This window comes from Argentina silus (genome assembly GCF_951799395.1).
Source record: "Argentina silus genome assembly, chromosome: 1".
In the NCBI taxonomy this organism is placed as follows: Eukaryota; Metazoa; Chordata; class Actinopteri; order Argentiniformes; family Argentinidae; genus Argentina; species Argentina silus.
Window position 1 is genome coordinate 38,149,245 of NC_139655.1, and position 22,326 is coordinate 38,171,570.

Here is a 22,326-nt window from a genome sequence, read left to right on the forward strand (position 1 = left end):
TTCCTTTGTTATTTATATATGAATTAAGCAGATAAAAGGTCTGAGTTGATTCCAAGTGTGGCATTTGCATTTGGAAACTGTTGCTGTGAACACACAACATGCGGTCAAAGGAGTTCTCAATGCAAGTGAAACAGGCAATCCTTAGGCTGCAAAAAAATAAAAAAAATCCATTAGAGCGATAGCGGCAACATTAGGAGTGGCCAAATTAACAGTTTGGTACATTCTGAAAAAAAAATAACGCACTGGTGAGCTCGGCAACACAAAAAGGCCTGGACGTCCACGGAAAACAACAGTGGTGGATGATCGCAGGATCCTTCACATGGTAAAGAAAAACCCCTTCACAACATCCAGCCAAGTGAAGAACACTCTCCAGGAGGTAGGCACATCATTATCCAAGTCTACCATAAAGAGAAGACTTTACAAGAGCAAATACAGAGGGTTCACCACAAGGTGCAAACCATTCATAAGCCTCAAGAATAGAATGGCCAGATTAGACTTAAAAAAAAACATCTAAAAAAAGCCAGCCCTGTTCTGGAACAGCATTCTTTGGACAGATGAAACTAAGATCAACCTGTACCAGAATGAAGGGACCAAAAGTATGGAGAAGGCTTGGAACTGCTCATGATCCGAAGTATACCACATCATCTATAAAACAGGGTGGAGGCAGTGTGATGGCATGGGCATGCATGGCTTCCAATGGCACTGGGTCACTAGTGTTTATTGATGATGTGACAGAAGACAGAAGCAGCCGGATGAATTCTGAAGTGTTTAGGGATATACTGTCTGCTCAGATTCAGTCAAATTCAGCTAAGTTGATTGGACTGTGCTTCACAGTACAGATGGACAATGACCCAAAACATACTGCGAAAGCAACCCAGGTGTTTTTTAAGGCAAAGAAGTGGAATATTCTGCAATAGCCGAGTCAATCACCTGATCTCAACCCGATCGAGCATGCATTTCACTTGCTGAAGACAAAACTAAAAGACAGAAAGACACACGAACAAACAACAACTGAAGACAGCTGCAGTAAAGGCCTGGCAAAGCATCACAAAGGAGGAGTCATTGCCTGCAAAGGATTAAAAAAGTATTAAAAAAATGAACATTTTATTTATGATTGTTAATTTGTCCAATTACATTTGAGCCCCAGAAAATGGGGGACTGTGTATAAAAATGGTTGCAATTCCTAAACGTTTCATACGATATTTTTGTTCAACCCCTTGAATTAAAGCTGAAAGTCTGCCCTTCAATTGCATCTCGATTGTTTCATTTCAAATCCATTGTGGTGGTGTACAGAGCCAAAATTATGAAAATTGTGTCACTGTCCAAATATTTCCGGACCTAACCGTAGAAGCGGGGATGTAGTGATTCTGACTTTGAATACTATTGCTCTGTTTGACATATTGACATATCAACAATGTAGTAAACTTTTGATAACAGTCTCTTTGTCTGTGAGTGTGAAGTCACATGCATGAGTTAGAGAAGAGTTTTACTCCTTAATGTTGTTATCTTGTGAGACCCAGAGAGTTTGTTGTCACCAGAGTCTGGCACAGGGGAAGATAAGACCGGGAGAAGAAGGAGCTAGTTATTTGGTCAAGGTCTAACATCTGCTTCATACCCTGCAAGAAATTGATGTAAACAGCTTACTGTTGATTTGAAACCCAAAACGTGTTATGGTGTTCTCATATAATAGGCTGATTTTGATTCCTCACATAATAAAAGACCAATCAGTGCAACATTAAATCTGACGTAGAAACAGGTATAACTGTGAATGCACACAAGAATTATACTTATACTGTACCATTAAATAAATGGCTAATCCAGAACTTTCTCCCAGGCGTCCACTTTGCACCTGTTTTGCCTGCACTTGTCTCGTAAATAAAGACATCATGTTGTACTCTGAAGATCCACTGTCTGATCCTTCATTATTGATCACTTTGAGTCCTTCATCAGCTAACAGGGCAAGCTAGACTCCTGCTATATAAAACCAAAATACAGTTCCCTCCATAAGTATTTGGACAGTGAAGTATTGTTTTTTTTCTTTTGGCTCTATATTCCAGACATTTGGATTTGAATTCAAAATCAATTAAAGCAAAAAAGCTTCATAAGTTCAAGCTTTTATTTGAGGGTATTTGTATAAATATTGATATCACCATTTAAAAAACACCACCACTTTGTATAGGTAGTCCTCCTATTTCAGGGTAATTGACTTGACGGGTGTTTCTGATCAGGTGTGTTACGTCATTTGTGCAGGCAGAAGAGACTATTCTTGATTCAAAGCTTTGCATTTGGAGTCTGCAATTGGCTATCATACTCTTTGCAATGACCTTTTTGTCATCAGTGATCCAATGAGTTTTTACAAGAGAGTTATTTTGAACGTCACTGCCACAGCAACAACAACAAGTTGTGAAGACGTGTGAAGTGCTGCCAAAAGCCACCACAAGGTGGTGACAAGAGCTGGAAAGGATGTTTGAAGAGATCCATCCTAAAATCACTAATAATGACCATAATGAGCCTCATCAGACAGATTGGTAAAATAGAGTTTATTATAGCAGCTCATGAACAACAGAGATGAAGAGTGGAAATGGTTTAAATAACAGGTTATCTTAACGAGGACCAAGCAATGGGACCAACTCCTATCTACTCTCATACCATCATCACGCATTCACTCAGCGCAGAGAAACAGGGAAATGTTTTAACGCAATCTGACATAAAAAACCTTACAAATGCAACCTATTGATTACAGAATGAAGTTAGAGATTTTCATGCAAGACAGGAGTGAGGATTTTGGGTTTCAGTGGGATTGAGACTGGATGGAAAAGTAGTCTACAGTTGTCATCATTAAAAACGTCATAATAGGGTGTGAACAGCCTTCTCGTCAACTCAATGTAAAACACTGCTCACTCATAATATAATATATGCCATTTAGCTGACGCTTTTATCCAAACGACTTACATTGCAGTGAGTGCATACATTTCAGTATATATGGTCCCAGCAGGAATCAAACCCACAACCTTATAAAGTTGCCGATTTAAGCTTATGTTTGTAGACCACATTGTAGCCTCGTGCTTTTTAAATGTGTGGGGATTAATGTGAAGTATGCTGTGCCCTTCCATTATTTGGCCAGGCTAGGCTGCTACTTATGTTACAAAACCATCAAACCTCTTTATTTCCAAGACAAATTATTAGTGTGATTTGTCACTTTTAAAAGAATTTGTATGCACTGTTAAGTTAGCTCAGTTGCGGGTAAGCACCGGTTTTGTTTCACGTTGAGACATGTAATAACAGATGTATTGTTTCAGTTACAGTAGGTACTGTAGCTTGAGTTGTACAGGTGGTGATAAGAGCTGTGAAGGATGTTTGCACTGCATTTTGAGCCATATAGCCTACATAGGCAAAAAAGTTTGGTCTAGCTTATATAGCTTAACTTGGATATCCGACAAATTTGTTCAGCCCAAGACACCGGCAGTCGCCACTTGACAGGTGTGTCTGACAGGTGTGTGTGGTGATTTTTTTTATTTTTTTATTTACGGTCTTATTCACATGTTTTCAAATTACTGATGACAAATGTTTTTTTTCCGATTCATGCATACATTGCATTGGACACATGTGATGTGTGTAAAATACTTTTTTGAAGGTATGGTAAATTTAAAGACAATATAAGGGTTGTAATCCCACACCTAGGGGAAAAGGTCACAACATCTCAGAAGGGGTGAGATCAGATAAGTGGGGGTTGACTTGAGGGTATGAACACAATGGAGTACAATAGATCAAAGCTGCAGAAACAGGATAGATGAGTAATAAACACAGTTGTAAACAGCCAGGACAGATGCCTTTTGTAAACAGCCTAGGTCAATTGATCTCTCCCGTCAGGTGGGAGTAGCCCCGGGATGACGAAATGTAGTTCTTGAATATTATTGGTGTATGTAAACAGGAAGGAGACGTTTGTTGAATGAAGGGTGTTGACCTATGTGAAGTCTATAAAAAGACAGGTAACGGAAGTGAAAAGTGTGTTCAACTTTGCAAACCTGACACGGCTTCGTTCTCTGTGAATAAAGTCTCTGAATGAATCAACAGCTCTGGTTAACGGTATGTTATTTCAAAATACCATTACTTAAATTGTACTACAAAGGTTGTACTCACAGTAAGATAGCCTTTCACAATCGTTTGCTTGATCGTTTCAGATTAACAATCAAAGCAGAGCAGTTGAGGTATAGTTACAATGGGAGGGGAGGGAGAGGGGACTTGCTCACACAGTCACTATCAAGCAAGAGAATGGGAGAGAGGGAACGGGAGGGGGACACAGCAGAGGGTGTCCAAAACCAGGGGTGCATTTTTGGGGGGGTTTGCCGGTGCGCTCCTCCCAAATAAGTTTCAAGTTTCTTTGTTACGTCTCATACACAAGTGCAGGGAGTAAAATTATTGGGCTCGGTTCCTTGACAATGCAGCATACAAATTCAAATAATACAAATACGCAGTAGTGTAATGAGGTAAGGACAAGACAATAAGTGACAGTGCAAGATAAGTGAGACAAGACAATAAGTGACATAGTACAATATAAGTGAGACGGTTGGACAGTGACGATTGTTGGGGACACAAGACAGTAGACATGACACAATTGCAGTATAAATAGTAGAGTACAAAAAAAAAAAAAAAGTAAAGTGGTTCAGTGGAATGTCATTATTATTGTACTGTGCCGTTGGTGTAAGAGGTGTTGTTATTGTGTGCTAGTAGAGTCCATTCTGTGGGTGTGCTGGGGGTAAAGTCATGGGTTTGGGGGTAGGCTTGTTCATGAGCCTGATGGCCTGGGGGGAAGTAGCTGTTGGAGAGCCTCTGAGTTTTGGCCTTGAGGCTCCGGAGGAGGCTCCGTCTTTTGGACGGCAACAGTTCAAACAGGCTGTGATTGGGGTGGCTGGGGTCTCTGATGATCCTCCAGGCTTTGCTGACACATCGCTTGTTGTATATGTCCTGGATGGAGGGAAACTCACATCCGCTGATGCACTCAGCTGTCCGCACCACCTTCTGCAGCGCCCTGCGGTTGAAGGCGGTGCAGTTGCCGTGCCAGGCAGTGATGCATCCCGTCAGGATGCTCTCGGTAGTGCCCCTGTAGAAGGTCAGCAGGATCTTGGGCCCCATGCCAACCTTCCTCAGCCGCCTGAGGTGGAAGAGGTGCTGTTGTGCCTTTTTCACCCCCTGATTGGTGTGCTCGTCCCAGGTGAGGTCGTTGGAAATATGGACGCCAAGGAACTTGAAGCTGCTGACACTCTCTACTACGGACCCGTTGATGGTGGTAGGGTCCTGTTCCCGGCCTTTCTTCCTGAAGTCCACCACCAGCCCCTTGGTCTTGTCGGTGTTGAGAGAGAGGTTGTTCTCCTGGCTGTATTGGGCCAGGCGGTCAACCTCTCTCCTGTAGGCCGTCTCATCGCTGTCTGTGATCAGGCCAATCACTGTGGTGTCATCAGCGAATTTGATCACAGAGTTGGAGCCATGAGTGGCCACGCAGTCGTGGGTGTACAGGGAGTAGAGGAGGGGACTCAGGACACAGCCCTGAGGGGCTCCTGTGTTGAGGGTCAGGGGGGTGGAGGTCTTTGAGCCCATTCTCACTACCTGTCGTCGGTCCGACAGGAAGTTCAGTATCCAGTTGCATAGGCCGGGGTTGAGGCCTAGGTTCCTCAGCTTGGTGTCGAGCCTGGAGGGGACAAGAGTGTTGAATGCTGAACTGTAATCAACGAACAGCATCCTCACGTAGGTGTTCCTCTTCTCCAAGTGGGTGAGGGTGGAGTGGAGTGCGGTGGCGATGGTGTCGTCAGTGGATCTGTTTTGCCTGTAGGCAAATTGGTGAGGGTCCAGGGTGGGAGGGAGCATGCTGCAGATCTGGGCCTTGACATGCCTCTCAAAGCATTTGCTCATGATGGGAGTGAGAGCAACAGGGCGCCAGTCCTGTGGAGAGGGAGAGGTTGAATATGTCCGTGAACACACCTGCCAGTTGCGCTGCGCACACTCTGATCACCCGGCCTGGGATGCCGTCTGGTCCAGCCGCTTTGCGGATGTTGATGCGCCCGAACTGTCTGCGCACGTCTGCTTCGGTGACGACCAGGGCGCTGGCAGTGCTGTCCGCGGTGTATGTCCTCTCTGGTGGGATGGCGTTGGAGTTCTCGAAGCGGGCGTAGAAGCTATTCAGCTCGTCCGGGAGAGAGCTAGCTACAGTAGCTGCGCAGCCAGGTCTCCATTTGAAGTCTGAGATGGTGTGTAGCCCTTGCCACATGCTGCGTGAGTTGTTGCTGCATAGTTGTGACTATCTTATTGCTGTATTCCCGTTTGGCTACCTTGATCACTCTGCGGAGGTCGTAGAGGCCTTTCTTGTCGTTGGTGATGTCACCAGATTTGAAGGCTGTATCTCTCGCGGGGGGTGCAGCTCTGACTGCGCTATTTATCCACGGTTTCTGATTTGGAAACTGCCGGACAGTCTTTGTGGGGACAACTTCCTGTATTCCATGTTGTATGAATCCCATGACTCCTTACGCATACCCATGTAGGTAGTCATTCATCTCGCGGTAGATTTCCCAGTCCGCGTTGTCCAGGTAGTCTAGTAGAACAGCCTCTGTCTCCTTGGACCAAACCTGGATCGTTCTCACGGTGGGTGGAGCGAGTTTCAGATTGTGTCTGTAGGCGGGCAGAAGCAGGATGGAGGAGTGGCCTGATTTGCCGAACGGAGGTCGAAGGAGGGGTTTGTAGGCATGAAGGAAGGGGGTGTAGCAGTGATCAAGAATACTTCCGGCACGTGTGTTTACATCGATGTGTTGGTAAAGTTTGGGAATTGCTTGTTTCAGCGATACCCGGTTGAAATCGCCCACCACAATAAGAGGGGCCTCTAGTCAATGGTATTATGATAAATAATGTGAACAAAACAAGATTACATTATTTTATTTGTTCCATGTTGTAACGAAAATCAAGAATTAGCCGACTGGTAGTTGTTCTCTATGACTGTAGCAAACAGACCCGTGTCAATAAATCTCACTTTCGCACGTTTCTATTCATAGACTAAAACCTAAAATCCAGTGTGACTGGAGCAAGATGTTCCCGAGCCAGCCAGGAGTTTAACGTTTATAGTGATATACTGTATGGTTGATGACAGAGGGTCATCTTGTTCTTGATCATTTCCATTAACAAACAAAGGCGTGACAACTTATCCAACACACTCTCCCCCTTCAAACGATCCACCAAAAAGTGCTATACAAAATAAATGCATTATTATCGAACTGAAATCCAAAATCCTTACTCGCATGAAAATGTGTTGCATTATTAAAGCCGACTCATGCTTATTCATGTCAGACTGCGCTAAACATCTCCCCCACTTCTCTGTGCATATGAGCGTACATATGTCCATGTAGCTGAAATGCGCGGAATCAACTCTCTTATGAGTTAATTAATATGCACATTCACGGACACATATATTCCATGTCTGACATTATTTTATGAAATGTCCATGAAGACATTCTTCACTAAATTCTTCACTAAATTAAGATTATCCAAAGACATCACCACCCCCCTCACAGCATTTTGGGCAGCACCGCCTCACGAAATATAATTGCACTAAAACATTTCACCCGCTTTTCTGTGCTGTAAGAAAATGCTTGATGACGGTATGAGAGTACATAGGACTTGGTCCCATTGCTCGGTCTTCGTTAAAATAACCTGATATTTAAACCATTTCCATTCTTCATCTCTGCAATTCATGAGCTGCTATAACCCATACTGCATGAATCGTTGTATTATTCCTTCTTGCGAAATAGAATTCCTACAGTACATCCCCTCAAGTATTTGAGCAGAGTGGGAGTGAGTAAGTGTTAATGTTAAAGTGTTAAACGCTCTTGGCTTTGTGAGCACGCTGTGGGGTGGCGGAACCGGGACAAAATGCGAGGTGGTGCGCGGTGACATACAGTAGGCGCCTGCTACTGTAAATTGCAGTGCATGACAAATATATGCAACTCTTATCAGAGCAGATTATAGGCCTTGTGTCAAACATGAGATCCGATCATTTCATGCTTTTCACTCACACTAACCATTACTTATTCCCCCGTCAAAAGTAACCTGATTTGCTTCATTTAACAATATTTTATTATTATTATTAACTTGATACACCAAGCTTCAAAACATGGACGAAGGTATATCTTCTCATGTGAGATCATCCTCCGTTCACGATGTAGCGATTACAATTAACAATTTATCACATTACATGTGAGCTCATTAGTGATCAAAATAATTGACTAAAACACTTTCCAGAAAATTAATCCGATGACGGTTATTGTTTGTGCGTGCTGTGAAACGCTCGCTGGATGTTTGCAAGTGTGAGACGCATATCCCATGCTTCACAGCTCGTCACCACCTTGTGGTGGCTTTTGGCAACACTTCACACCTTGAAATTTCTGACGTACCCCGCTGAAGTGTCGGCTTGGTCCTATTAGACCCCTACCTACTGTACAAGTAGTCATGCTGGTATGAGGGTGAAACTCAGAAGACCTCATGTGTTTCTGATAACAGTTTGCTCCTTCTTGCTCGCCCCAGAATCACCTCACCCAACTCACCCTGTAGAAACACAACACCAGTGCTTACACCCAATACAGACTGGAGTGGGACCCAGTCCTAGTGGAAAAGCTCGATTGATGTAATGTTGCTAAGACCTAGACCAATTCCCACACAAACTAAGTCCAAGGTTGAGACTCCATTTCTGATGCAAACCATGGCTATCTTACCAGCAAGGACTGATTAACTGGTCCCACTTGGTCACCACCTAAATCACAGGATGTCACAAGACTATGTTAGGGCAGTTGATGTAAACTGACACCGGTTGTTGCGATTGCTTTTGAGATCTGTTGTATCAGGTTTAAAAAGCACTTACAATAAGTACATTTGCCTAAAGTAAGTAAGTCGCTCTGGATGAGAGTGTCTGCCAAGATCACTAAAATGTAAATGATCCATTCCAAAGATGTTAGTCAATTAGATTGATCATGTTTCCTGGAACAAAACAAAAGTATTGAGTAATAAACTAATACTGTGTATTATAGATTTGCACTCGGCTTGACAAACTGACGATAAAGTGCTAAAACAGAGGCAGCCAGCAAGAGGGTGAGAACTCCTGTGTGAGAGACAGAGATTGGGTGACAGGAGCTCGAAATAACCGCTGGATCACATGGAGAGGCAAGAGGTCATTAGAGTAAATATTTGTATAATGCACATCGGTGGGGCTGATTCCCTCAGCTCCACTTTCTCCTCTGACAGGCTGCGGCTGGTCACTTCACAGGCCTCAAATATCTCACACACACACACCACACACACTTATTCTGTCTGTCATGGAACGCCAGCAGGGCATGTAAGTGTTAGTGTTGAACATACAATGACGCAAATAAGGAAAAGCAAACCCAATCTTATTGGCTGATGGTTGAAAATATTTGCTTTTTCTACATTGGAAACGAGGAAGATATCCCCAATAATACACAAGCCCTGAAGGATATTAATAATCAATAATAAAAGTGAGCTTTTAAGTGAGTCTTCTTTTGGCTCAATACAAAAATTAAATTTCTATGAGGTTAAAGTGTAGCTTCACAGCTTTTATTTGATGGTGTGTGTGTACATGTTGGTTTCACCATTTAGAAAAGTATTGGGACAGGTTAATACAAAGCATGCAAAGGATTTGCGACCAAATACTAAAAATGAGTGTTTAATTTGGCTAGCACTTTTCAGTTGCCTGAGGTCTGCGACCCATTGATCTCACCAGATGCTGGGTATCTTCTCTGGTGATGCTCAATTGGATTTAAATCTTGTGATTGACATGGCAAGGCAAGAATTTTCCACTCTGTGGCCCTGAAAAACTCTGTAGTTGCTATGACAGTATGTTTGGGGTCATTGTCTTTCTCTATGATGAAGCGCTGTCCAATGAGTTTGGAGGCATTTGCAGACAAGATGTTTCTGTACTAGGCTTGAGCCGGTATTAGAATCGTCAAACCGGTATACCTTCCCTCCAAAACATCTCGGTAAATGATAATACCTTTTAGCAGACTTTCAACATGACTTGAACTTTTAGCAAACCTACAACAAGTAGTTAATCTCTCTCTGGCCACTGTTACCAGTCCAAAAGTCAGATTTAAGACCTGCTCTACCCCTTGACCTCAGACAAAAGTTATTGATCATGCCTTGCGATGCTTATGGGCAGGTTTAATTTGGACAATGTTTTTAAACTAACATTGGTGGGTATAATAATGGCAAAATACAGGGCTAGAAACCCCAACTGTGGACAGGCTTGTTCACTAGGCTCAAAACACTGGGCTATGAGCACTAGCTTGCCTCTAGTAAGCCTTGGCACACACTGGCACCGCTGTGGAAAAGCGACTATTGACACTGGCACCTCTTTGGTCCTAAGGTTGACAGACACCAAAAGTCTAAGCCTTGCCTACAGTCAGAAAAGTACAGACAGTCCTCTGTGAGGTGGAAACTGAACAGCAAGTGGTCAAATACTTCTCATAAAACAGCCACTTTATTTTTGGATGCACAATTTGAAGAGGGCTTACCGGGAACAGGGAGATCAAAAATAACTGAGCTTTCTTTGACTTGGCAAGACAACTGGCTGCGGGCACAGATGGACTTCCCTAAATCATCAGACCACAACTTTAATTCAAATTAATATTCATAACCAAGATGATAAACCTGCACAAGTGTTTAAATCTAATCAAATCTCTCTCCAAATGTATTCATGCTGAGGGATATCTGACTGAGCTTGTGTTCTTTTTGGGATGGTTAAAGCTGAATGTGTACATTCGGGAGCGTCAATACTGGGTGGAGCGGCTCCAATAATTACATTTTATAATCTTGTTTGCAGAGTAAATCTATGTCAGAAGGGGTTATGACTTAGTTTAGTAACTGTATTAGACCACAAATCCACCACTGACAAGGTCCAGCCTAGGGAGTTGAATCCACCTCTGACCAGGTCCAGCCTAGAAAGTTAGAGCCACTGCTGGTCACAGATATCAGGCAGACACTGTAACTGGATGAGCCTCCCCCGGGACACGGGGAAGAGGCAGTCGTTGACAAGGGCGATCAGGATTACATACAGAGGCAAAGGGGTCAAACTGGGTCAGACTGGAGGGGGCGTGGGGGGATTAATCTGTAAATAAGCTAATGGAACAAATTGGTCCCTTCATCATTCACCACAATGTGAGCAAGTGAGTCAAATAGGAACTGGATGCATCTCCTCATTCAAGCACTAGGGGGGACCTTTAACAAAGATATAGTTTTTAAAAAAACAAAATCACACATATTTAGGGGAATCACCAGAGTTTCAAACAAGGCGTGAATATGTACTGTATGCACTGTGCTTCAGGATAATAAACAAGGACACCGTAGTACAAGAACAAAGTGTGTTATAAGCCGGTGAGGGTGAAATCAAGACTTAATTCATGAGCTTTATATTTATATAAAAAAATAAGAAGAAAAAAGAAAAAAAAGAAATTAAATAAATTCAAAAGTAGCCCCCAACCACCAACAAGGCTGTCAAAACAAACGCTCACATTTTTGTCTCCTGTGCCCCATGGTTTCCCAGGTTCCTGTGTCTAGTGTTTGCTGTTCTGTTCTCTGGGGACAAAGACTGTGAGTAAAGCCCGACCTTAAACAGAGTGCTTGTATTGATATAAAATGGAGCCACTGTGGAATTGATCTAATAAAATGGAGCTACTGTGGAATTGTGGGATACCGTTTCAGTTGCTTCAGAACAGTGTAGGCCTGTTCTCCCAGGTTAGATTTTTATCTTAGGCAGGAGTTTATAACAAACACTACGCTGTTACTGCCATCCAGTAGTCAAGACAGGAGTTAGCAGTAGCCTAACCACTTATCATATTACCATATTATCCCATTTGAAGACTGTATGCTACACAACGGTACTGTGACATAATCCAATAAAAGGCTCCATTCATTAAGGCTCTTGATGTTCAGCTCAGTTGTTGCACATTTGGTTCACAACCTGACAGGTTGAGTATTCTGTTAAATACTTTGTACAACTTAGTTAGGTAGACAATGAGTCAGAGAACATCAAACATGTCTTCAATGTGTATAGATGAGATGTCATCAACTACAGTACAAGCCTAAGCGGGAGCTACTCAATGGCAAAACACTGGGCACTGAGTCTGTAGTATTTTCGCTCTCCCTCTTTGGTATTCTCTTCTGTCTTCTCTACAGTTCCCTCTCTTTCTTCTCTCTGCAGGCCAATCCCTTCCTCTCCCTCTCTGTGCTGTTGGTCTGGTCTCTACCATGGAGTAAACACACAGTAAATCAGCAGCAGGAGGATTACAACTTGGGGTAATCATCATGTCAACAGACAGATTACATTTTGTTCGGCCCTCTGCATATATATCTTGGAGGCGGGGGGGTGGGGGATGGGCTAGATTGGAAACTGTGGCATCAATCTATTTTTCATTAGCAACACTCAGATGGTGGAATGTCAGTGTGTGCGTGCCTGGATACAAGAGAGAGTCTGTGGTTAGGGAAAGAAATAGGTGTGTGTGTGTGTGTGTGTCTGCGTATGCGTGTCCATGTTTGCCTATTGGAGACAAAGTGTGCATACATGTGTGTGAGAGACAGCCAGGGTGTCAGCTTGTGTGTGTGTGTGTGTGTGTGTGTGTGTGTGTATACAAGCCTCATGGGCCATGCTACAGAACACACAGGATGCATGGACCTTTCTGGCTTCTTGCGAAACCTATCAGAGCAGCATGTAGATTAAGATGGCAAGACGACAAATGTTAAAAGAAACACATTTTGGGTAACTATTAATTGTCATGCAATTAACATAAACGTTGTAACCATTCTAATATTCTACCAAATGCCTACAAAGTTTGTCTTATCATAATTGCTGCTAGCTAGCTTGCTAGCTAAAGCACTGCCTAGCGACAAATCATGTATTTTCCCACTCGCTTTGAAGCCAAGGACGGGAGCTAGCGTTCAGGTAGCCAAGCTGTTGACCCTAAAGCTGAAACTACACCATCACCCAGACAAGAGCGTCCCGTCATAGTTCCGTTCAAGGGACTGCACCAATAGATGGGATGCACTGCCACAAAAGTTGATCTGAAGACAAAATAGGCTATATTTTATAAAGGGAAGCTGTCTGAAAAATGTTTTGGCTACACTTCATATCAGGAGGCTATATTCTTTAAACCTCAACAACTAATCTGCCATTTTAATTATTTGATGTATTAAAAAAAAGCAAGTGTTACTTAGGCTACAAGCCAAAAATGTGATAGTGAACCTTTCAATGTGTGCAGGATGCTTTTTGCAAATTTTCAAAAAGGCTGTTGTCCATAACAGTATAACCAACGATACAAGTTGACCATGCCAGCCCTAGTGCACTTTATTTTCAACGTAATATGTCTGAAACGTTCCTTGGCTTCTTCAGTTCACCAAATTTTAGGATATTTTTACATTATGTTGAATCAGCATTGCCGTAGGGTGTCATGAATTCTGGAACTAAACACGCCAACTCATGTCATACCAGTATATCAAGTATCTCAGAAAGGGAACTAAATATCCAAAAACTGTCATGGTGAATTTACCACAGCCAAGCTACATGTGAAATCATGATAAGGTGACAATGAAGTGCACTATTGCTTTCAAACGTATATTCCTGACATGTAACGCAGGGGAAATGTGCATAATCCTAAATACTGCTACAATTCAGGACACTTAACCTGAACATGAATTTTTCTAAAAGGTGTCTAGCACATACATTAATGGCAACTGGGCTCTGAGTACCATTAACCAGCAGGCAATACATATGAAATAGAGATAATTTCCCCCCCATTTGTGGTCTGTGACTGAACCGTCCGTTGGTGGTGGTGCTGAAGACTGGGAGCTTTTTACACCTTGGGAGTCAGACAGCCAGAGTCCCTGGCACAGAGCCAGCCACTCCTGGGAAACTCAAACAGGCCAGTCCACATTCCTGCTGCTCAGTTACTTTCCACCCAGCGTTTGCACGGACTAGGCAACCGTTACGCCTGGAGTACTGTTTATCAGCCAGGGCCCTGGGGCCTTGGATGTCATTCTCAAATGGGCAGTTGATTTCAAAAATGAGTTTGTTAGGAATTCAGTCTAGTTAGGCATTATTGGTCTAACTTTTTCGATTAGCCAATTAGTCAATCATAACTGATGGATGCATCTAATGACAGACAACTGCAGTGACTTCACATGGGACCATGTGGAGCGATATGGGGACGTCCTTGACAAAAGCATGCGTGTGACCTGGTGTGCATGGGCCATAGAGGGAGGTATAGGTGAAGAGTCATTGGATAAATGTAGACTGCAAGTAAGTGAAAACCTCATACACCCTATGGACTAAATAAGGCACATGAGGTCAAACACACAAAAACAAATACATATAAAATAAAAAGTCACACTTTGTATTTTACAAATATTTCTGGCAACCTTTGTTGCCAAATATAACAGGCAATATTTAGAGACACACCCTTTTGATTCAGTCCAAGGGTGCAACGTGAGACTATTCTTGTCTTTGGAAAGCGGGTAAAAAGACTATTCTTGTCTTTGGAAAGTGGGTACAAAAAGACTACTCTTGTCATTAAGGCCTGGTTGACTGTTGAGTGTCCATCTGGTTTACATTTGGGGATGTGTCCTAAGATTATCTGGCAAGCCCTGAATGGCAGCCAATAGCAGGACTGAAGTCACACTAGGGTATGAGGAACATTATAGCCTAACGTTCTTGTGTGACGGCAGTGCAGCCTCTACGGAGTAGCCCACGAGGGCAGAAAAATGGCTTCACAAGACATCACTCAATACAATGGATATCACATCTTTGTAAATGACCTATGCTTGAGGTTAAATGAAATGGGGTCAAAGCATGTCAAATAAAACTAGAGGAACTGTTACTTTTGTGAGATGTTGCTTTATTCAGTCGAGCGCAATATGAACTTTTTAAAAGCTGGTGTCAACTGGCACATTACGTTCAAAGTTCGATACGACTGTATGGAGATGGTCACTAGATATCCCTGAATCTAAAAAGGACGGTGACAATAGTGGTAAACGTACCTATTAATGCCTGGAAAAGGTTACTCTGGAAGATGTCGATGACCCTCTGGATTGAGTGTCTCAGCTGTCTGTCCTCTGTGTGGTTAAGTTTAGTCCGGTAGTCCTCCAAGAGTAGCAGGGCTCGTTGTGCATCTGGACAATCAGAATTCGTAAGAGGAGTGGAGGAAAGTACACAACATTAATCATTATAGCTGTAGATGTTGGCTTGATAGAAGCTGCAAGAGAAACTTGCCTACAATGTGAAGGGGCCTACTAACATGTTACTAACATCTGAGGTACTACACTGACATGTTACTAACATCTGAGGTACTACACTGCTTTACTGGCTGTATGGTTACATGAGAGGTTGAACAGTCATATTTCAAGCATTCAAACATTGTTCAATAGAAAATGACTTCTTTTCAGAGAAGCTGCAACTGGTAACGATGTATCGTTATAGTCAAGCTTGGATAACTGGTAAGATCACTAAAGTTGTTTTGTCGAGACAAGAAACTTCAAGATACATTTTTATTAGCCTGTGTCGAGATCAAAATGTAAGTTCTCTCATGATCATAAGAAAAGTTGTCACAATCAAGAGAAACATTATTTATTTTTGTATAACAGTCCCAAGCTACACCACATCAGGCCTACTTCAGCACGAATTGTCAGACATATAGGCTAACCTACTGCTTTCTGTGTTGTAACATGCTGCCTAAATGATAAGCCTGATGGGTACCTTGTGATATCATCAGCCTTACTTAGCAAATTAATGAGCAGGTGATGTAACGAGTGGCACTGAGCATCATGTTGGGATGCTCCAGGTTTACTCTATAGTTACTACTCTAAGTATTTGTACAATGTTAAATGCTTCATCTAAACTGCAGCAATCAATCAATCATGATGAGTTCCAAGTGAATGTTCGGCGGGAATTGACGGCGGATAGGGTCCTGTTGCCAAGTTATCGTCCAACTTTTTTCAATTTCTGAATTCATTATGTCTGATGGGGATGCAACCACAGAGCACAAAGAAAAGGAATACTGGAAGGACACACAAGGTCACAGGCTGGACACACTCAGCCCGAGAGAAGCTTGAACCTGGGTTCTCAGAAAACAACTTCCATGGCCTGGGGTGGTCCACTTGTCTAGCACCGTGGCCTACAGTGCACACACATGCCCATGTTGGCATGGGTTTGAATCCGGCCCATGCCCTGCTGACATACCCTTTCCTCTTTACTATCTCTATCCAATAAAAAATAACAAGAGTGGGACTGCCCACTACCCATAACCTAAAATAAGAAAATAACTTCCAACAGGGGCATTTCAGCACTATAGCCCTGTCCGCTCCCCGCCACACCTGGACTCATCCAGGTTGATTGATTCTGTCCATTCATTCTGATGAAGGCCAGCATGGCCGAAACATCAATGTTTTACAAAGGTTGATTCAAATGTGTTCATCTGCCAAGCAAGAAGTAGCACCGAATCAGCCTAGGTAGGATGTTCAAAATATATGACTCATTCAACCGTAATCCTAAATCACGCTTCGGATGCTTAAATAACACGGAATTCAATGGAAAAAAGTCTCTCTTGATCTCCGGAGAACAGCTTTCGTGATCACCAAATTAAATAAATCCTGATCTCTCCAATCACGAAAATGAGGTGATATGTTATTTCATTCAATTGATCTCTTTCGTACATAACTTTGGAGAGAAACTAGGTTCAATCGACTTCTTAGTTCAGCCAATTCAAAGTGGTTCGCTGACAGTTCTTTCTTAACGGCTCTCCGCACTGTAAGTAACATTAGGATATGTTGTCAGGGATGACATGAGTTAGCAACAGAGCCACAGTGAGGGAAAGCTGCTTACCTTTCTTTCGTACTGGCATGGTTAGGCTTGCTAGCCAGCTATACCGCCAGTCGGAGATATAGCTGTGTTTTTTAGAGAACACTCACTCTCCTGGTGTCCAATATCAGTCTGCCAAGGGATAGGAAAACCCCCTCCACAGTAAAACAGCAAGTTCTGTATCAACGTTGCCTTCCAACACTGTCACGTCCCTGTGACAGTAAAAGCTACAGTAATGTGTGGGCGTTCAGGAGATCCCCGCTAAAAACACAACCACGGAACACCAGCTAGCTGACAGCTGCACTTCTTGAACCTGACAGCGGCGAAGAGGGGACGCCACGACACCATATATGCAATAGTCGGTCTTTCACTAACTAGGTGCGAGTGCCCGTTCAAATCCATACAACGCAGAAAAAACGTGTATTGAGTATACTAACGACCAACTATCGTTCGTCTGTGCATGCCTAGGAGTCCACTCAACTATTGTAAGAGATTGTGGGCTTGACGTCGCTTGCAGCAATAGGTCTTCAAAAAAAAAAAACTCCAAAACGCAAATCCAGTTGAGTAAACTCAGGCCGTGACTCCGCTGTACATCCTTTGTCCCTCCAATGTTTCCCTCGTACTCTTTCTCCACTCATACGAGTGTATTCCTTCGTGTCAAACTTATTTCGCTATGCCCTCCTCTTTTTTTTCTTCCTATGTCAGAAAATTCCAAACTTTCCTCCAAAATGGCGTCTCATGGTTGGAAGTACTGTACGGTTCGAGCATTTGTTTAGTCTATCTGGGCGACAACCGGTGCACCAAGTTACAGCTGATTACCTTCGGTGTTTACGGCGGGCGGCTCCCCTGGCATGACCGCGTTGCCAGCTCAAAGCTCCGTCTCAAAACAATGTGACATGGACATCATGAGTCATGGTTTAGTCTTCTTAGTATTCTGATGAGTGCAAGTGATGAAAACTGAAACGACTATTGGCATATCGCCGTAAGTGCCTTCCAAAGGAAAACCAGCGTGGGAATTCCAACCCTAATGTTACTTAAATGACATGATGTATGTTTTTGAACGATACCTGATGTTTCTTTGTTTATAATGTAACCCGCCGTGCGGGCTGCTCCGCCCTTCCTGGTGTAGCCCGGTCACGAACCGGGATATCGGCCAGTTCAGTCTCATCGAACGGACCCTAGTTCAAACTCTACCGTTGACCGCCCAGCCACGTACCTTTAAGATCAAGGAAGGAGACGAAGGTGAAGTGACATGAGATGTCTTTGAAAAGACATGGAGAAGAAGAAAACGTTCCTAAGATGCAGGCCAACTGTTATACAGGAAGGAAAACATATAGACTAGCATGATAATGACAGTTTGATTAAGTACACTAATGAGACCGACGTTATTCTGTGATGAAACTTTCTCACAATATTACTCCAAAGATCACTAATGTAGGCCTGGACATGGGATAAACAAACACAAAAAAACAACATCCATGATACTGAACCAGGTTTCACAACTGCAATGACACTTGATTATTTCCATAGATTGCTAGTTAATAAATGAAATAAAAAATCATATATTTATAGATTTGTATAGTAGACAAGGTCATACTGTATTTACAGATGCAGATGTTGTGATGTGTTAATCCCAAGTGATGTGGTCAGTGTGTGTTGAGTGTTGAACCCAGCACTCATATACAGTGTCCTGCGTAAGTAGTGGGACAGTAAAGCATTTTGTCTTCTATTGTCTCTACACTCTAAAATTTGGGATTTAAAATCAAACAATTACTATGAGGTTAACAGTGGATTAACAAAGATTGCTCACCATAATTAAGAAAAACCCCAAAACAATTTTGTCACCAGCCAAACTACAGACGCTTCAACGGAAAGGTGCAAACCACTAGTTATCCTCAATCAGGATGGTCAGGCTACAGTTTGTGAATTTCTGAATGGTGAAACCAATATGTTGCATTCAATCAAATAAAAGCTGATAATCTCTACTTTAATCTCATAGTAATTGTTTGATTTCAAATCCAAATATTTGGAGTGTAGATTCCCATTACTTACACAGGGCACTGTACATCCCTAGCATTTGGGTTTTTCTCTAAATCAGCATTCTAACCACACACATTTAATGCACAAGTACTCCTCCTTTACCTCTTCCTCTCTCTGACATGAACAGATGCAAACAATTCAAGCAGTGGCCCAGATTAGAAAGCAGTTCTGGTAAAAGAGGATTTTATTTTTAGATGATCATGTTTTATGAATGACCTTGTCAGAGTCTTTGCCTCAGTGTAAAAGTATATAAAGGCAGGACTTTGTTGTGCTCCCTCTCCCTCTGTCACGCCATCGGCACCATCTTCCAACCTGAAGAAATGATTGAGGTGTATGTGGTTTGGTAGTATAAAGAAATACTTTAATTATACCCAGGTTTTTATATTGGCTGTAGTGATAGTTCACAGCAGAACTTTCAGGGATAGTTCATGTTTTTCGATGTTAGACCTAATTTTCATTTACATTACATTTACATTTATGGCATTTAGCAGACGCCTTTATCCAAAGCGACTTACAACAAATACATTTGTTTAAGTAAGTGAATCATCTATTCATCAGTCATCATAAGAAAAAGTAATCTATGCTCGGACCAGGGGCTATTGGCAGTAACAATACTAGAAGAAGGAAGATTTTTTTTATTAATTTATTTACAGTAGAGAAATTTATACAGGGGGAAGTGGAGAGGTCTTTAGGAGGGACAGTTAAGATTTCACTCACATGGAGTGTTGTCGACTCATCCAGACTGGATATTCATGTTTCCATTCTTCAGCTTTCTTTGGCTGGCTCTGGGGCTAGCATATATCATTAGCCATACCAGTGTACATGAGTCAAACCAGTCTTTTAAATCCATTTGAACATGCATTTCATTTCCTGATTCTAAGATTTTAGGCAAAAGACCTCAAAACAACTGAAGATGGCTGCAGTACAGGCCTGACAGAGCATCACCAGAGAAGATATCTAGCATCTGTTGGGATCAATGGGTCGCAGACTTTAGGCAGTTATTGCATGCAAAGGACTGTCAACCAAATACTAAACATGAGTACTTTATTTGGGCATTATATGATATTTTCCAATACTTTTAGAGCCCTGAAGTAGGGGGAGTACAGCATGTTTAAAAAATGTTGTACTTTCTAAATGGTGAACCCAATCTGAAAAAAAAACACATTAAAGCTGAAAATCTCTACTTTGACCTAAAATCCAAACGATGTACAGAGCTAAAATAAGACCAAATGCTTCCTCTTTCCAATACTTATGGGGGGCTCTGTACATCACTGCTGGCATTTTATCTAAATGATTGAAAATTATATATTTGGGTAATAGCCATTTACACAGACAGTTTACATTCACATAAACATTGAATGGAATATCGTCTCAAGTTTTCCATATTTTTTCTGTATCAGAACCTTACAAATTCACTATCACTCTGCATTATTCCCTATGTATGACTATAATACAGAGAGCTATTTGGTGTTTGACACAGTTATATGATTACTGCAGATGTCATGATTTTTCATCCCAATCTGGACAACATGCTCATAATTAATCTTGGCATAAATCTGGGCTTTGGCAGCCATGGTCTTTAGCGCATGCTGCAACACCACACAAACACACAAACATACACACACACACACACACACACACACACACACACACACACACACACACACACACACACTGAAAACACAGTGAGCACAGCTATAGTAACTAGACTCAGACACACTTATCACTACCATTAGTGTTGTATCACAGCCAGAACCTGTGCCAATGGTTTAAAATATGACATTGGACAGCCCAAATACAAATACAAATAAGATACAAATAAGTGAGATTCATCCTTATACCTAATTAATGAATCCTGATTTGGGATCAAATGTGCCATTGACACCCCATTTCACTTGTCTCAGGTTGGGTATGCGACCAATCGCTGGCTTTATTTTTATTTTTTATTTTTTTTATTACGCCATGTTTGCCAGTGCATGCCAAGACCAATTTCTTTTCCACAGTTCAGCCTCACTTCACAGTCACTCTTGGGCTTCAACAGGGCTTACTCCAGGGCCTAATTGGTGCTTAAAACTCTGGCTTTTAGCCTCCTCTACCCCCCCTGGTCCTTATTAGAACCAATTCGGGCTATGGGCGTGGTTTAGAGCGAGGGCGGGATATTCTTGTCCACCAAGTGCTTTAGTTGGCTAGCGAACTTGGTGGGTGGCCAGCATAATCCAAGTTAGCTCACTGTAACTACACAATCAAATTTATTTGAATAGGGCTGAAATTGAAAACTAAAATTGTCATAAACTGCTGAATTTACCAGAACCTGGCAACTTCTTCTGTTTACTTTCTAAATGTCTTATTGTATTGTAATTTTATTTAGATTTTGGGCACTGGCAGCCAGCAGGTGCAAGTATTCTCTTACTGACGCATAACATTCTCTATAAATATGACTACCGTAATTTTAGATACTGTGAAAATGTGTATGTAAGTATACAGTATATATAGTGCGCAAATAATGGGACAGTTAATAATGCTATGAACAAATATGAGGTTAAAGTAGAGTTTCTCAGCTTTTATTTGATGGTATTTGTACACATATTGGTTTCACCATTCAGAAATTACAACACTTTGTATGCATAGTGCCCCTATTTCAGGGTACCCAAAAGTGTTGGGACAATTGGCTTGACAGGTGTTTCTGGTTCGTCAGGTGTGTCCCATCGCACAATTTGTACAGTCATAAGAGAGCTCTCAATGTCTAGTATTGATTATAGGCTTTGTGTTTGCCTTTGGAGTATGCTATTGGTGTCTGTCAACATGAGGACCAAAGATACGTCAATGAAAGTCAGGAGAGCCATTATGAGGCTGGAAAATCATTAAAATTAAAGAACGCACTGATGAGCTCAGAAATCGCAAATGGCCTGATAGGCCAAGGAAGACATTTACAGTTGAGGGTGACTGTGTATGCTCACCATGATTAAGAAAAAACCTACCAACTACTGTCCCACAGATCAGGAACACTGTCCAGGAGGTAGGCATGAATGTGTCAGAGACTACCATCTGCAGAATACTTCACCAGCAGAATTACAGAGGCTACACTGCAAGGTGCAAACCACTAGTTAGCCACAAAAACAGGATGGCCAGTTTATGGTTTGCTAAAAAGCACCTAAAAGAGCCTGCAGAGTTCTTGAAAAAAGGTATTGTGGACAGATAAGACAAAGATTAACATGTACCGGAGTGAGTAAAGTGTGGGAAAAAAATTGAATTGCCCAATATCCACAGCATAACACCTAATCTGAAATATGGTGGAGGGGGTGTTATGGCTTGGGCATGTATTCATTGATGATGTAACTGTTACAGTACAAGCAAACGCCTCCAAACTCATTGGACAGTGCTTCATCATACAGCAG

General features: G+C 42.2%; 1 protein-coding gene across 8 annotated transcripts in view; it reads right to left on the minus strand.

Annotated features, from left to right (window-relative positions):
* The window catches only part of dlg1b (discs large MAGUK scaffold protein 1b), a 108,219-nt gene extending 90,623 nt beyond the window's left edge, over positions 1 to 17,596 (minus strand). For all 8 annotated transcript variants that reach the window (XM_083673595.1, XM_083673593.1, XM_083673592.1 and 5 more), the window contains exons 1-2: positions 16,916 to 17,596; positions 15,076 to 15,207 (exon numbers count right to left, since the gene is read on the minus strand). In XM_083673595.1, the coding sequence (XP_083529721.1) occupies positions 15,076 to 15,207; positions 16,916 to 16,934 (151 nt within the window). In that variant the 5' untranslated portion in view covers positions 16,935 to 17,596. The remainder of the gene's footprint in view (positions 1 to 15,075; positions 15,208 to 16,915) is intronic.
* Positions 17,597 to 22,326: the final 4,730 nt, after the last annotated feature.